The sequence below is a fragment of the Ceratotherium simum genome, chromosome 13 (assembly GCF_057802395.1).
Source record: "Ceratotherium simum simum isolate JZ-2026a chromosome 13, ASM5780239v1, whole genome shotgun sequence".
Classification (NCBI taxonomy): Eukaryota; Metazoa; Chordata; class Mammalia; order Perissodactyla; family Rhinocerotidae; genus Ceratotherium; species Ceratotherium simum.
The window spans coordinates 38,601,702-38,618,484 of NC_141912.1; the positions used below are offsets into that span (position 1 = coordinate 38,601,702).

At 42.4% G+C, this 16,783-nt stretch overlaps 1 protein-coding gene across 5 annotated transcripts in view; it reads left to right on the plus strand.

Moving 5' to 3' along the window:
- The first annotated feature begins 7,161 nt into the window (after positions 1 to 7,161).
- CMTR1 (cap methyltransferase 1) overlaps positions 7,162 to 16,783 on the plus strand; it is a 67,848-nt gene continuing 58,226 nt past the window's right edge. For 4 of the 5 annotated variants that reach the window (XR_015554121.1, XR_015554122.1, XM_087438539.1 and 1 more), the window contains exons 1-2: positions 7,180 to 7,319; positions 9,265 to 9,433. Coding sequence is in view for 3 of the 5 variants with exons in the window: in XM_087438539.1 (XP_087294665.1) it covers positions 9,286 to 9,433 (148 nt within the window). In the remaining 2 variants the exon portion in view is untranslated. Of the gene's footprint in view, positions 7,320 to 9,264; positions 9,434 to 16,783 lie in introns of all 5 variants that reach the window. The other variant, XM_004424190.3, reaches the window with a different exon arrangement.

The window sequence follows — 16,783 nt, forward strand, 5'->3', positions numbered from 1 at the left end:
TTATATTGGGCTATTTGATTTTGTTGTGGTGGTGGTATAATAACTGTTAAAAAACCTTTGTCTCTTGAAGGATACAAGGTTAATATACAAAAGCCAATCTCTTTCCTATATACCAGCAATTAACAAGTGGAATTTAAAATTAAAAACAATACTATTTATAACAGCATCCTAAAAAGGAAGTATTTAGGTCTAAATATAACAAAATATGTACAAGATCTATATGAGGAAAACTATAAAACTCTGAGGAATGAAATCAAGAAGAACTAAATAAATGGAGAGACATTCCATATTCACAGATAGGGAGACTCAAAATTGTCAGATGTCAGTTCTTCCCAAATTGATCTATGGATTCAATGCAATCCCAATCAGCTTTCCATCAAGTTATTTTGTGGATATCGACAAACTGATTCTATAGTTTATATGGAGAGGCAAAAGACCCAGAAAACCTAACACATTATTGAAGAAGAACAAAGTTGGAGGACTGACACTAACTGACTTCAAGACTTACTATAAAGCTATTGTGATCAAGACAGGGTGTTATTGGCAAAAGAATAGGCAAATAGATCAATGGAACAGAATAGAGAGCCCAGAAGTAGACCCTCATAAAGACAGTCAACTGATCTTTGACAAAGGAGCAAAGGCAATACAATGGAGCAAAGACAGTGTTTTCAACAAATGGGGCAAGAACAACTGGATATCCACATTCAAAAAAATTAATCTAGAAACAGACCTTACACCCTTCACAAAAATTAACTCAAAATGGATAACAGACCTAAACGTAAAATACAAAATCATAAAGCTCCTAGAAGAGAACATAGGAGAAAAGCTAGATGACCTTGGGTATGGCAATGACTTTTTAGTTACAACACCAAAGGTATGATCCATGAAAGAAATAACTGATATGCCAGGCATCATTAAAATCAAAAACTTACATTTTGTGAAAGACAGTGTCAAGCGAATAAGAAGACAGATCACAGAGTGGGAGAAAATATTTACAAAAGGCACATCTGATAAAGGACTGTTATCCAAAATATATTAAGAGCTCTTAGAATTTAACAATAAGATAACAAACAGCCCAATTAAAAAATGGGCCAAAGACCTTAACAGACACCACCGAAGATGAAAAGATGCTCCACATCATATGTTATCAGGGATATGCAAATTAAAACAACAATGAGATACCACTATACACCTATTAGAATGGCCAAAATCTGGAATACTGACAAAGTGTATTCCAAATGCTAAGTGCTGGTATGGATGTGGAACAACAGAAACTTTCAGACATTGCTGGTGGGGATGCAAAATGATACAGCAAAATGGTACTTTGGAAGACAGTTTGGCAGTTTCTTATAAAACTAAACATACTACATGATCCATCATTTGTGCTCCTTAGTATTTACACAAAGGAGTTGAAAACTTATGTCCACACAAAAACCTGCCCATGGATGTTTCTAGCAGCTTTATTCATAATTGCCAAAACTTGGAAGCAACCAAGATGTCCTTCAATAGGTGAATGGATAATCTGTGGTACGTCCAGACAATGGAATATTATTCAGCGCTAAAAAGAAATGAGCCATCAAGCTATGAAAACACATGGAGGAACCTTAAAGTATGTTATTAACTGAAATGTATGTTATTAATCTGGAAAGGCTACCTACTATGTGACTCCAACTATATGATATTCTGGAGAAGACAAAACTATGAAGACAGTAAGAAGACTGGTGGTTGCCAGGGGTTGAGAGTGGAGAGGGATGGATAGCCAGGGTACAGAGGATTTTTAGGGCTGTGAAAATACTCTGTATGATACCATAATGATGGATATACAAGTCATTATACATTTGTCCAAATCCATAGAATGTACAAGAGTGAACTGTAATGTAAACTATAAACTTTGGGTGATTATGCCATGTCAATGTATGTTCATCAATTGTAAGGAATGTACCGTTCTGGTGGAGGCTGATAATAATGAGGGAGGGTATGCATGTGTGGGGGCAGAGAGTATATGGGAAATCTCTATACTTTCCCCTCAGTTTTGTTGTGAACCTTAAACTGCTCTAAAAAAAACAGTTAATAAAAACAAACAAAAATAACCCTTTGTCTAGGGGTTAATCTCTATAATATATAAAGAACTCACACAACTGAACAACAAAAAAACAAGCAACCCGGTCAAAAAATGGGCAGAGGAAATGAACAGACACTTCTCCAAAGCAGATATACAGATGGCCAATAGGCACATGAAAAGATGTTCAACATCACTAATCATCAGGGAAATGCAAATCAAAACAGCACTAAGATATCACTTCATGCCCATTAGAATGGCTACAATCACCAAGACAAAAAACAACAAATGTTGGAGAGGATGTGGAGCAACAGGAACCCTCATACACAGCTGGTGGGAATGCAAACTGGTGCAGCCTCTATGGAAAACGGTATGAGGATTCCTCAAAAAATTAAAAATAGAAATACCCTATGATCCAGCTATCCCACTACTGGGAATCTATCCAACGAACCTGAAATCAACAATCCAAAGAGGCTTATGCACCCTATGTTCATTGCAGCATTATTCACTATAGCCAAGAAGTGGAAGCAACCCAAGTGTCCCTCTACTGACGATTGGATCAAGAAAATGTGTTGTATATATATACAATGGAATACTACTCAGTCATAAAAAAAGACAAAATCGTCCCATTTGCAACAACATGGATGGACCTGGAGGGTATTATGTTAAGTGAAATAAGCCAGAAAGAGAAAGACAAACACTGTATGATCTCACTCATATGTGGAATATAAACCAACACATGGACAGAGAAAACTGTATTGTGGTTACCAGGGGTAATGGGGGTAGGAGGTGGGCACAATGGGTGAAGGGAGACATGTATATGGTGATTGATAAACAAAAATGTACAACCAGAATTTCACAATGTATAAACTATTAAGACATCAATAAAAAATAAATAAAAAATAAAAAAAATAACCGTTTGATAATTCCAACATATGTGTCCTCACAAGGTATGAGGCTATTGATTTTTCTTTTTTTTTTTCAAGTTTAGCTTTTATTTATTTCTTTATTATTATTATTTTTTTTTTTTGGTGAGGAAGATCAGCCCTGAGCTAACATCCATGCTAATCCTCCTCTTTTTGCTGAGGAAGACCGGCTCTGAGCTAACATCTATTGCCAATCCTCCTCCTTTTTTTTTTTTCCCCCAAAGCCCCAGTAGATAGTTGTATGTCATAGTTGCACATCCTTCTAGTTGCTGTATGTGGGACGCGGCCTCAGCATGGCCGGAGAAGCGGTGTGTCCATACGCGCCCGGGATCCGAACCCCGGGCCGCCAGTAGCGGAGCGTGCGCAGCTAAGCCACGGGGCCGGCCCTGATTTTTCTTTTACCTTAAAAAATATTGAACATTTCCTAGTTCTTTGTATATTGAGTAATTTTGGATTTTATCCTTGACATTTTGAGTGTTTCGTTATGTGACTCTGGGTCTTGTTTAAGTCCTATGGAGAATATTGATTGTTTGTTTGTGTGTTTCATAGGTTTTGTTTGTTTATTTAACAGGGAACTGACCCAGTTAGGTCTAAGCTAAAAATTCCTACCTATCTTCTGTGGGCTGTGGTTCTAATGGGTTGTGGGCTATGCTACCATTGTCACCTTGTGACTGCCTGAAAACGGGTGAAAGTGAATCAAAGAAACAAAAATCAGGGGATTTCCCTTACTTTCTCTGATCCGTAGAGACTTCTTTCTTGCTTCCGAGATGAGAAGTAGATGGTTTCTCTTGGAGCTCTATCTGCACCTTTTACACAGTTCTAGGTTTCAGGCTGCCTTTCAGTCCTGGCTGGGAGATACCAGAGGGGGAAAAATTAAGAAACTCACCGCCGATTTGGTAGTTCTGTGACTTCTTGTTTCCTTCCCCAATAATCTGGCTACCATTTACATTTTAGAATCCTCAGGTAGGCGTTCCATGCATTCTGCCCATGTTTTAAATTACATTTAGTGGGAGAAATGAGTTGGAATATGTTTTCTCCATTTTGACAGGAATTGGAATTTTCTGTTTTTCTTTTTATTATTGGGTATTATATATATATATTTTTAGCTACAAGTCATTTGTCATATGTGTATTGTGAATGTTCTTCTCTCAGTCTGTGGCTTGCCTATTCAATTTCTTTTTTTTTTTTTTTTAAACATTTTATTTATTTTATTTTTCCCCCCAAAGCCCCAGTGGATAGTTGTATGTCGTAGCTGCACATCCTTCTAGTTGCTGTATGTGAGACTCGGCCTCAGGATGAACGGAGAAGTGGTGCCTCGATGTGCACCCGGGATCCGAACCCGGGCCACCAGCATCGCAGCGCGCGCACTTAACCACCAAGCCACAGGGCCGGCCCCCTATTCAATTTCTTAACAGTGTCTTTTTTGTGTGTGTGAGGAAGATCGGCCATGAGCTAACATCCCTTGCCAATCTTCCTCTTTTTGCTGAGGAAGATTAGCCCTGAGTTAACATCCATGCCCATCTACCTCTATTTTGTGTATGGGATGCTGCCATAGCATAGCTTGATGAGTGGTACGTACGTCTGCGCCTGGGATTCAAACTCTGGGCCGCTGAAGCGGAACGTGAGAACTTAACCACTACGCCACCAGGCCGGCCCCTTAACAGTGTCTTTTGATGAGCAGAAGCCTTTTATTTTGACGAAGTCTATTTCATCAATTTTTTCTTCTGATTTTATGCTCTCTGGGTCCTGTGTAAAAAAATATTTGTCTACTCCAAGTCTCCAGAGATATTCTCCTATGTTTTCTTTCTTTTATTCTCCCCCCTGTTTTATTGAGATATAATTGACATATAACATCCTATTAGATTAAGGTATACAATATGATTTGGTATATATATATTGTGAAATAATTACCACAATAAGTTTAGTTAACATCCATCACCTCACATAGTTACAAATTTTTTTTCTTATGATGAGAACTTTTAAGATCTACTCTCTTAGCGACGTTCAAACATACAGTACACTATTGTTAACTATAGTCACCTATGTTTTTCTTTTATAAGCTTTATCATTTTAGCTCTTATGTTTAGGTCTAATCCATTATGATTTAATTTTACATATGCTGTAAGGTAGGAATCAAAGTTCATCTTTCCCCTACATATTTTTCTGGTTGTTCCAGCACTGTTCATTGGATTCACTCATATATATTAAAAAATAAATTCACCTTTAACTTTCCTATTGAAAATAAACGTATTCCCTCATTATTTAATGCTTTACATTAACATTAAAAACAAATCACAAAATATGTTAGATATGTTAACTGTATTTCAATATAATTGATTTCCTTTGTAATCCTGTACATTTTATTTTATGACCTTCAAATTATTATTTTGAGAATGGGACCATAAGCTTTATGAGATTACTAAGGTGTCCAAGGCACAACACATGTTAAGAACCCGTGGTGAGGTGGAAAGACTCAGCTTTAGAACCAAAGAGAACTGGGTTTAAGTGCTTATTTTCTGCTTCCTACTCTGTGACCTTGGGCACATCGTTTAACCTTCATTCATCTTCCATACTTCCACAGATTCAATAAACATCTGTTGAACACCTACTACCAGCCACTGTATTAAAGATTTAATACAGACAGACAGATAGAACCTTTCCTGTGCAGAGTTTACAACTGAGTGAGGGAGGCAGATGAGTCAACATGTCATTACACAATACTGGGGTAAGTGCTTTGATAGCTGTAGGACAGTGCTATGCGAGCTCAGGGGTGGGACTCCCAATCTAGACTTGTGGGGTCAGGAAAGATATCCAGAGATAAGGACAGTAAACTGAGATCTCAGAGATAAGTGGACATTAGCTAAGCAAAGAGGGGGGACGAGTAATCCAGGCAGGGGGATGAACACTTAAGAGACTTGTTTGAGAAGCTGAGAGAAAACCAGGATGGGGAGAAGTAAGGGACCAGTAGCACAAGGCACAGTTGCAGAAGGGGTCAAACTGTAGGGTCTTGTAGCCACCTTAAGGACATTAGGTTCACCCTAAGAGAAGTGGGAAGCCACTGATGGGTTTTAATCATTGATGGGTTGTGACAGGATCAGCATAAATTTTTTTTTTAATTTTATTTATTTATTTTTTTCCCCCAAAGCCCCAGTAGATAGTTGTATGTCATAGATGCACCTCCTTCTAGTTGTTCTACGTGGGATGCAGCCTCAGCATGGCCGGAGAAGCGGTGTGTCTGTGTGTGCCCGGGATCAGAACCCGGGCCGCCAGCATTGGAGCGCGTGCACTTAACCACTAAGCCACGGGCCGGCCCCAGAATAAATTTTTTAAAAAATCACTGGTTTTGTGGAGCATGCACTAGAGGGATCATGACTGGAGTCAGGCACAACGATTTGGAGATTATTGGAGAAATCCTGGAGAGAGAGGGTGAGTGCATGGGTCGTGGCAACGGGGATGGAGAGGAATGGATAGATCTGAGAGATAATTAGGAGGTGAACTCAATAATATACACTGGAGGCTCCGGGGAATGAGGACGATGGAACATCCTCAGATTTCTGGTTGGACCAACAGGATGAATGGTGGTGCCATTCATTGGAAAAAGCAGGCTTAGGGGAGAACGTAAGGTCAGATTTGAATTTATGGGTATCAAGTGACTGAGTGAGGATGTTCAGCAGACTTTTGGCCATATTGGCCTGAAAATGGGAAGAGAGTTTTGGGATGGGAAGCCACCTGTGTCCATATGGTAAGATGCCATAGGCAGCATTCCTTCTTTCCTCCCAACTTGTTCAACATCTGGTGAGGATGTGCTATATGCTGGATGTTGCGGATACAGCAGGCAACAAGAAGACTGGGTTTCTGCCCTCAACCAGTTTACCGTTTAGTCTCTAAACTTGTTCTTTATCTGTAAAATGAAGATAATAATGAAATTAAATGAGATGAGGTTGTGTGACAGCACCTGGCCCCTTCAATTTTTATATTTGTTTCTCTTCCCCAGAGCCGGAAGAGAAGACACTCCGTTACTTCTGCTTTTGCATCCGTTCCCGGTTGGCTCTTCTGCGCAGGCTCCCTGGTCCACCCGGGGGCGGGGCGAACCAGCAGCCAAGCGGTCTTCCCCGGGGCCACGACCCGGCCGGGAGGAGGAAGCAGGCTACGCTGTGACGTAATCAAGCTGCGCGGCCCGCAGGGCGGGACAGGAGCGCGACAGCGCGGCCAGCGGAGCGGGGCTGGTTGTGGGGAAACGAAACTGAGGGAAGAGGTGGCGGCTCTGGCGGCGGCAACGGCGGCCTGACCCACCCCCGTCTCCGCTCCCTGGCAGCTCGCCCTCCCCCCTCAGCGTGAGTGCCGGCGCGCGGCCCGGGGGGAGCGAGCGGGCGGGTGCGCGGGCTCGGCATCCTTCTCCCCTCCGCCGCCGCCTCGGCCCCCCAGCGGCGGTCGTGACCCTCGCCTCCCCTTCTCTCCCCCTCCTCCGTTCCATCCTCCCCCACCCCGCCCCCACGCCTCCAGCTCTCTGCAGCCCGAGCTGCCGCTGACATCCGTCTCTGCGCACATACTCACACCCTCACGTTATCGTCAGATGAAAAGCCTGGCCCGGGGAGGTGGCAGCTCGGCTCTTCCCTCTGTGGATAGGGGTGGCAGTGCGAAACCGAGGCCCAGGGAGAGAAGGCCGGAGACGGGACTTGCACCCCTTCTTGGGGGGAACGGCAGGTGGAACTAGGCCTTCTGCCTTCCACTTAGAAGTTCCCTGCGAGAGCACATTCTTCTGGCCTGTTAGGTCGCTTGAGCTGGGCAGTGGTTAGCTGTGCGGCCTTCCCCGCTCGAGCTTCAGTTTTTTCCAGTGGAAAATGAGGGGGTTGTATGAGATAATTTGGAAGGCCCAAACCTAAGGTGGTTTGGGGAGGACATCACTATCTCCTGCCTTTCACACAGCTGTTTTCTCTCCTTTTCTTACACCCACCCCAATACAGTCCACGTTCAGTTTCCCATGCTTCCAGTCTCCCCCGTAGTTGCTAAGAATCAGAGGGCCCTTTTTGCTTTTGTTATGAGCCTTATTGGGGGGGATTTAAGACTGTGGTTTAAAGTGCAGTGTGGCTCAGCCTGGTCTTGCTTTTTGTTTGTTCAGTGTCTCCCCTTCTTCCTACTTCCCCAGGATACCCCAGCCTGTGCCTAGTTAGAGGCTGCCTCTTTCGGAAGTATGAGATTATGTATGGGGTTGACTGGCTCATCCTTGAACTGTAAAGAAGAGAAACATGTGACTCAGGGTTTTGTGAGGTTGAGGGATCAGATATCTTTGGATTTCATTGCTCTGTTGCTGCTGTGACCCATGTTGTAAGCCTGTTCTTGTGCCCCTGCACCTCTCCTTCCTCAAGGGATTGCAGCCCAGCTGGTCACCCACCTGTTTGCTCCTGTGTTTTGAGTCCTCTCTTTCTCCTGAGTCCTCGTAGAGCCAGTCAGTTATGTGTAAACCCACACTGGATTCATGACTACTTGTGCTTGCTCTTTAGCTTGAACACTCCTTAAGATTTCAGGGGCTCATAGTCACTTTATTCCATCTCATTTTTTCCCCTCATGCTTACCTTTCATGTACCTACTCATGGTGCCTGTTTCCATTCTTTTTTGTGGAGGTGGGTTCCTGTTCTTAAAATTATTGTTTTTGTACCTAAGTCCTATGATATGGCTACCTCCAGTCCCAGTGACTTTCCCACTCTTCAGTTTCCTCAGTCCTAAGTCAATCACAGCTTCCATTCCTTTCTCTGGTTAAAAACTTTCCCAATTCTTTCATGTTTTCAAATTTCCTGAAGTAAACTAAAAACCAGTATTTGTATTATATTATGTAATCTCTTCATTATCCTGGTAAAATAATAATGGTGATGGAACAGTCATTCTGGGATGGTCCCTTTACCTTGGAAATATTGGTTGATGTTCATTAGGTTTCATAATTAATTTCCAGTGTACATTGTTGTCATGCTTGGCCAGTACAGTGTTGCATCAAAAGTATAGAATAACAAGTACCCAAGGCCTTTTTTCCCCTGTGGCTTGTGGAGTTGATCCATGGCTTTTTGGTATCTGATACCAGTGGCCCCAGAGGCCTTTGGGTCTGTGAGCACTACATTTTCCAGTAAAACGAACAGCTATTATTGAAAACCAGAGCTTGGCTAGCATCTTTCCTGGATCTCATTCTGAGGAAGAGGCTATTCAAGTGCTGGCACCAGAAGCTGTTTGGAGTTGCCTAATCCCATCCCATTGATGATTTATGCTTTAGAGTCCCTGTTCTGATCCTAGGGCAGCTGACTGTCTGGATTTATGGTTACAGTAACAATGAAGAGGAGAAATGATCCAGAATGCACTGCCCCTATCAAGAAACAGAAGAAAAGAGTTGCAGAGCTTGCCCTGAACCTCAGCTCTACGTCTGATGATGAACCTCCCTCCTCTGTCAATCATGCAGCAAAAGGTATACTTGCCGGTGTGGTCTGAGGCCACTGGCCGGCCCTCTGGTTATTTGAATTCCTGGTGCCTGAATTGGGCAGAATGCAGTACACTGCCCTTTGAGGAAATAAGGCCAATTCTACAGAGGGATGTTGGCTGTAGACTCTCTTCCCTGTTGCCATTCTCCTACTACGAATGGGGAACTTGTTTTAAATAAAAAATTGGAATTTTTACGAAAGTACCTTGGTACTGTTGCGAGTGCTTCAATAGGTGGCACTGTTTTGCTGCCTCAAGCCACTTAGAAATAGTGGTGAGCACTGAGTGCCCTGTGCTCTTAATAGCTGTTAATGATCCTGGGGCTCTTTCACAGGGGATGGACTCTTGGCCACGGTGTTCGGGCCTAACTCCCCTCAGGTTTTTGCATTTTTGTCTTCTCAATTCCCTCAGCAGTTGTGATCACAAACACCCAAATGAATTGGAGCATCCTTGTGTTCACTGTTTACATTAAGCTCAAAGGATTTCACTGATCTGGTTGAGTAAAACTAGCATTTTACTTTGCCTGTTTTTTAGGGTTATGGATATTCACAGTTTCCATAGATGCTTTCAATGAGGAAATTGTAAAGTGTCTAGGAGCTTGCCTCAGATAGCAAGCAATTAGAAGTAGCTCCGTTTGCATTTGCCTTGACTTGCCAGCTGTATTAATTTCCTAGGGCTGCTGTAACAAATTACCACAAGCTGAGTGGCTTAAAACAACAGAAATTTATTCTCCATGTTCTGGAGGCTAGATGTCTGTAATCAAGGTGTCAGCAGGGCCATGCTCCCCCCTCCTGCTCTTGGGAAGTATCCTTCCTTGCCTCTTCGAGCTTCTGGTGGTTGCTGGCGGTCCTCGGTGTTCCTTGGCTTATAGCAGCATAACTCTAGTCTGTGCCTCTGTCTTCCTTCTCTGTCTGTGTTCAAATTTCCCTCTTCTTATAAGGACATCAGTTGTTGGATTAGGGCCCACCCTAATCTAGTATGACCTTAATTTGATTACATCTGCAAAGACGTATTCCAGATGTCATGTTCCCAGGTGCTGGGTGGACATGACCTTTTGGGGCACACTGTTCAACCCAGTACACCAGCAGTTTTGCATTTCAGATCCTCTGCTGCATCACTGGTAAATTGGAATGAAATTTGGTAACAGATTGGTGATGGAAAGAGTGTGAAGCATCCTTTGAGGGTGGAAAATACAGTTTATTTTCACAAGTGGTACGCTAATTGAAGGGCAGTTACTCATCAGCTGTACCAAGAAGCTGGTCCAGAGAGAAGAAGCTTGATAGGCAGTACAGCTAATGAAGCATTTGGTGCGGCTGTGGTCCCAGCTGGATAAGAGACTGTCTTATAACCTTTTTTTGGAGATATGTGTGCCTTTAAAATTGTCACGGTGGGTTCCAGAGTAGGTGAGAGAGGCTATATGTAATTGAGGTTACTAAGTGAGAAGGCAAAAAAATTTTGGGTGCATTGGTTCTAGGGACTGTTGAGGAAAGGGAGTTTTGCTTCTCACCTGGGATTTGAGCAGTATTGGGAGAGATGGCCTGCAAGGGAAAGAGGGAGACCATGTGTGGGGGAATAAGTGATAACCAGGTGGTGGAGGTAGCTAGCTCTAAGCGGATCTTGGGGGACATTGCTCTCAAGTAACATCTCTTTGAAGTAAGGAGAGGACAACTCCCAGGTAGAGGTATATGGTTAAGGATCTTTCAAGGGAACCAGTCTAATTTAAATTTCAAGCTTTTAAAAATATGACTGCAATTGGAGATTATCCCCTCCCCCCTACAAACTCCCTTTAATTGTACCAAATAGCTTTCACCTTTTCTGGAAGTAGCACCATATGACTCAGTCAGGATTGACTGTTGCTGGTGTGTGTACAGAATAGAAATCTAGAGGTGGCCAGTACCTTGTATGTGTCTGGCAATAGGCCATTTGGTCCCTTTCGTTTGCAGAAAGTGAGGTAGGAGGCAGAGGCAAACAAACATTGCTAGATTTCCCTGGAACGGCTTATTTTAGCAAGGAGCAGCTCCATATTGACACAAAAACTCTGAGGGCTAGAGTCTGGTGTCTTTATCGGTAAGATTGCTCTGTGGCCTTCCCCTCCCAATCTCATACTTGGCACTGAGCAAATGCTCAGTAAATATTTACTGAATAGAATGGATAGAAGGCAACAAAAGTATCTTTTCCAAGAAGCTTAAAATGCTTCACCTCTTGCATTTTGCCTATCCCTCCATCTCTGCAGAAGGTCATTTCGTTAAGTATTTAGCATTTATATCAACTCTGTTCTGTGTTGGCTCCTCTTAGACGTCCCCTGGACAGTGTGCCCTGGTAGTTTACTGTTTGACCAGAGACTACATATCCTCTGAGATCTATATGCAGCTTTCCTATTCAAGTCATTGCACTTAAGCAGGTGTATTTCCTTTTGCCTCAACCACTTCTACCTGGGCATACTGTTGAACAAATGATTGAAAAATGCTCTTTAGGGAGTACAAGTAGAAAAACAAAAAAACGGTAGTTACTATTTCTGTCTACGCCTTTTTTGTGTTTCCTCTGCTAGATCAATGTGATGACTCATTAATAGATCTATTTAGTTTAATCAGTTTGTTTATTTTACATTATTGACAAGGTAGCTGCTTTGCCAGGTCAGAGACTGACATCTGACCAGAGTACGGAAGAGATGGGATGTAGTTGTCATGGTCACTGTGGCATCATGTGTTCTTTTGAGTATTTTAAGAGGAGTTTGAAGGCATTTTCAAGCCTAAATAATAAACTCTTGGAAATTTGCTATTAAATAACAACCTTTTTAAGTAAGGAGAGGCAGATGGAGGTCGTTTTGTTCTTTTTGGTTGTTTCCCATAGGGAAACTGTGGTCTACACGCCAGACAATTTCCTTTTCTTCTTAGCTGTGCATCCAGTGTGGGCTCTTGCCCCTCCCAGAGGGTGTTGCTTTGGAAGTTGCCGGGCTGCTTCCCCTCCACCAGGTTTAATTCTTCCCTAAATAGGCTATTTTCCCTGAAACACCATTGCTTTCCTGTCAGCCCAGATTCATGACCTTAATCAAAAACTTCCTTTATCGGTATCTGTTTAAATTGCTCTAACGAGTTACCATTTGTCTGGCATGAAGGAAAAATTGAGTCTTTAAACAGGAATGAGTGTATTCCACAGCAATTGTTAGGCAGGATGTGATGTTTATTAAAATCCATAATTTATTCTTCTGTATCTGTGTGCTGCTCACCTTGGCCATTAGTGGTTGGAGCTGCCCCTCCCTGTGTGTTGTCATTGTCATTTTTAATCTTGGCATGTTTGCCCTACTGTTCTGTTGCCATGTGAAAAATTTTGCCAGTGTCTGGGAAACCTCTGATTCTTTTATAAAGTGGACATTTCTTCTTGAAAATGATTTCTGTCAGGTAGAGAATAAATCTTAAATAAAAACTCTAATGTTTTGGGCTTTCTGATAGGTTTTAGAAGGGAAGCTCCTGGGGAGGTAAATGGGAATGCCACCTAGCTTTGGCAACTTCTTAATGAAACTAATGATTTTAATAGACTGACCTTATTACTTCTGTTAATTTATATCCTCATTACAAGATTGTCTGCTCAATGTTTGTTAAATTCTTATCAATCTTGGGAGGCTAAACCTCCCGTTTAGTTCCTGCTGCGGCCACAACAGTTATCTCCCTTTCATCTAAAAAGAGTGGCCCCAGTGGCCCGGGGGTAAAAATAAGTAGTGGCTGTGGCAGTCTGTGGACATCAGGACTAATCTAGGGAACTTTGTCTTAAATCATGTCAGGCCAAGAATTGGCTTCAAATACCACATGAACTAAAAGAGAGAAATAAGGCTTATTGGCTTATCCAACACACTTCTCAGTATCACAAAGAAATGTTAGTAGGATGTATTTTAGCTTTCATCAGCCTCACTCTCAGAACCTAGACAGGACAGCTGTACACTAGGTAACACCTAGGGAAGAGGAATGGAGGGAAAGATCTTTGTGCCAGAGTCTGGTGCTGGAATTTTGCACCTGAGTCACCACTGATTTGCCTAATGAGTCTTCTAGCCAAATTTGGTTCTCCCTGTCATTTTGGTCCAAAAATGTTATAAAGACAAAACAAAAGATCTCTCTCTGAGATCTGAGGGTGGCAGGAACCTGTGTGCCCAGGATTATATTCATATCATTGTACTCAAGCAAACCTAACAGCCTGATACCTCCATAAAGCTGGACCAAGGGCACACTCTCCTTTGAGAAGGATACCAGGTTTTACTAATCTTTGCATGGATAGACCTATGAATCTCCACATAGCTGGTGAAAGGAATAATAACTGATTTAGCATTGTAGCTTCTGCTTAGTTAGGACCATGGATCCTGGGCTGCCCAGAAGGAAACATTAGGGCCACGCTCTGGTTGCTGCATGCGTTCCTGGTACCACCTGTTTCTACAGAAAGCTGTACAGGTTGAAGGCATGGAAGCAACTGCGTGAAGAGAATCCATATCTTTGGAAGCACATTTCTTTAGCATGTCGGCACTCTGTTGCAGAGTGCATCTCTCCTCCGCATCGGAGATAATAGATTAGAGGCCCAGGCTTAGGCTTGAGCCACTCAGGAGGTCTTTCCCCTCAGAGCTGTCGTCTGAAGATTTCTCTGGAAAGGAGCCAAATTCTTTGCAAGACTTGGAATGGTACTTTATTTCTTTATCCTGATTTTCAAACTAATATATTATCCTTTCTCATACAGAATATTCGGAAAAGTGCAAAACAGAAAATAAATATCACCTCACCTTTCCGTTTCCATGGTTACTCATTGTTAATGTTGTGGGTCTCTCCTGAGTGGTACTCTCTAGTGCTCTGTGACGTGTGCTGCTTGGTCCATGTAAATGAGTCAGCTCCTTATTGAGGAAATTGGATAGCCACCTTAAGAGGAAAGGGCAGATTTTGATGCCTCTCATATAGGGATATTCTTTTTTTTTTTTTTTTTTTATTGCAGTCACATTGGTTTATAACATTGTATACATTTCAGGTGTACATCATTATACTTCTATTTCTGCATAGATTACATCATGTTCACCACCCAGATACTATTTACAGTCCATAACCACATACATGTGCCTAATCATCCATTTTGCCCTCCTCCCTCCCCCCTCCCCCCTTCCCCTCTGGTAACCAGTCCAATCTCGGTCTCTATATGTTTGTTGTTGTTTTTATTGTCTACTTATGGGTGAGATCCTACGGTACTTGACCTTCTCCCTCTGAGTTATTTCGCTTAGCATAATACCCTCAGTGTCCATCCATGTGTCACAAATGGCTAGATTTCATCGTTTCTTATGGCTGAGTGGTATTCTATTGTGTATATATACCACATTATCCATTCGTCCCTCGGTGGGCACTTAGGTTGCTTCCAAGTCTTGGCTATTGTGGATAACGCTGCAGTGAACAGAGGGGTGCGTGTATCTTTACGCATTGGTGTTTTCATGTTCTTTGGCTAAATACCCAGCAGTGGAATAGTGGGATCATATGGTAGTTCTATCCTTAATTTTTTGAGAAATCTCCATACTGTTTTCCATAGTGGCTGCACCAGTTTGCACTCCCACCAGCAGTTTTTGAGAGTTCCCTTCTCTCCACACGCTTTCCAACACTTGTTGTTTCCTGTCTTGTTAATATAGCCGTTCTGATGGGCGTGAGGTGATATCTCCTTGTAGTTTTGATTTCCATTTCCCTGATAGTTAATGATGTTGAACATCTTTTCACGTGCCTGTTGGCCATCTCATACGGGGATATTCTCTACTAAAATCCCTCCTTGCTAACTGCTTAGGAGTCAGAATTTTGGTTTTAAGTTTATTCTAATTTTTTTGCACATGTTCACCTTCCTTTTCTTTTGTAAAACGTTATATCCTTAAAAATGCATATTTGTCTTAGCTGTTAGATTTTTAAGCTCTCTGAGGGTAGGATTGTTACTTTTGCATAGTACCCTATTGTATATAGCATACACCTTTTATAGAACAGATCCTGAACCCAAGTTGTCGTCTCATCTATTAAATCAGTGTTTTGTTCTCTGAGAGATGACAGATGTCCTATTTCAGCCTACGGGGTGGGGAAGGTGCTAACTAATAGTTCAAGGAGGGCCCAGTCCTCTATTTGGATATGTAGTCCATCCTCATGCTTAAACTTTTTGTTGTTGTTCAACCTTTTTTTTGGTTTTTTGTGAGGAAGATCAGCCCTGAGCTAACATCCATGCCAATCCTCCTCTCTTTGCTGAGGAAGACTGGCCCTGAGCTAACATCCATGCTGATCTTCCTCCACTTTATGTGGGACGCCACCACAGCATGGCCTGACAAGTGGTGTGTTGGTGCGCACCTGGGATCCGAACCCGGGCTGCCAGCAGTGGAGCGTGCACACTTAACCACTACGCCACGGGGCCAGCCCCTCAACCTTTTTTAAAAAAAATTTTTAGACTTCATTTTTTTTTTTTTTGAGGAAGATTAGCCCTGAGCTAACATCTGTTACCAATTGTCCTCTTTTTTTTTTTTGCTGAAGAAGATTGATCCTGGGCTAATATCCGTGCCCATCTTCCTCTACTTTACATGGAACACTGCCACAGCATGGCTTGATAAGTGGTGTGTAGGTCCGCCCCCCAGATCCAAACCTGCGAACCCTGGGCCGCTGAAGTGGGGTGTGCCAACTTAACTGCTGTGCCACCAGGCCGGCTCCTAGACTTCATTTTTTTAGAGCAGTTTAAGGTTCATAGCAAAATTGAGAGGCAAGTACGAAGGTATTTTCTATACGCCCTGCCCCCACACATGCATAGCTCTCACCAGAGTAGTACATTTATTACAATTGATGAACCTACAGTGACACATCATTATTATCCTGAGTCCCTAGATTACATTGTGGTTCACTTTTGGTGTTGTACACTCTATGGGTTTGGACAAATGTATGACATCTATCCTTATACTTTTTTTTTTTTTTTTAATTTTATTGAGGTCATATTGGTTTATAACATTGTAGGATGTCAGGTATACATTATAATATATCAGTTTCTATATAGACTGCATTGTGCTCACCACCAATAATCTAGGGGCACTTGTGTGCCCCTTTACCCTTTTTGCCCACCCCCCAACTCCCTTCCCCTCTGGTAAGGACTAATCTGTTCTCTTTGTCCATATGTTTATCTTCCAAAGGCATTTCTGTTTCTCTGTCTGGCTTATTTTGCTTAACATAATACCCTCAAGGTCCATTCGTGTTTTTGCAAATAGAATGAGTTTGTCTTTTTTTATGGCTGAGTAGTATTCCGTTGTATACACGTACCACATCTTTATCCGTTCATCAGTCGATGGGCACTTGGGTGGCTTCCACATCTTGGC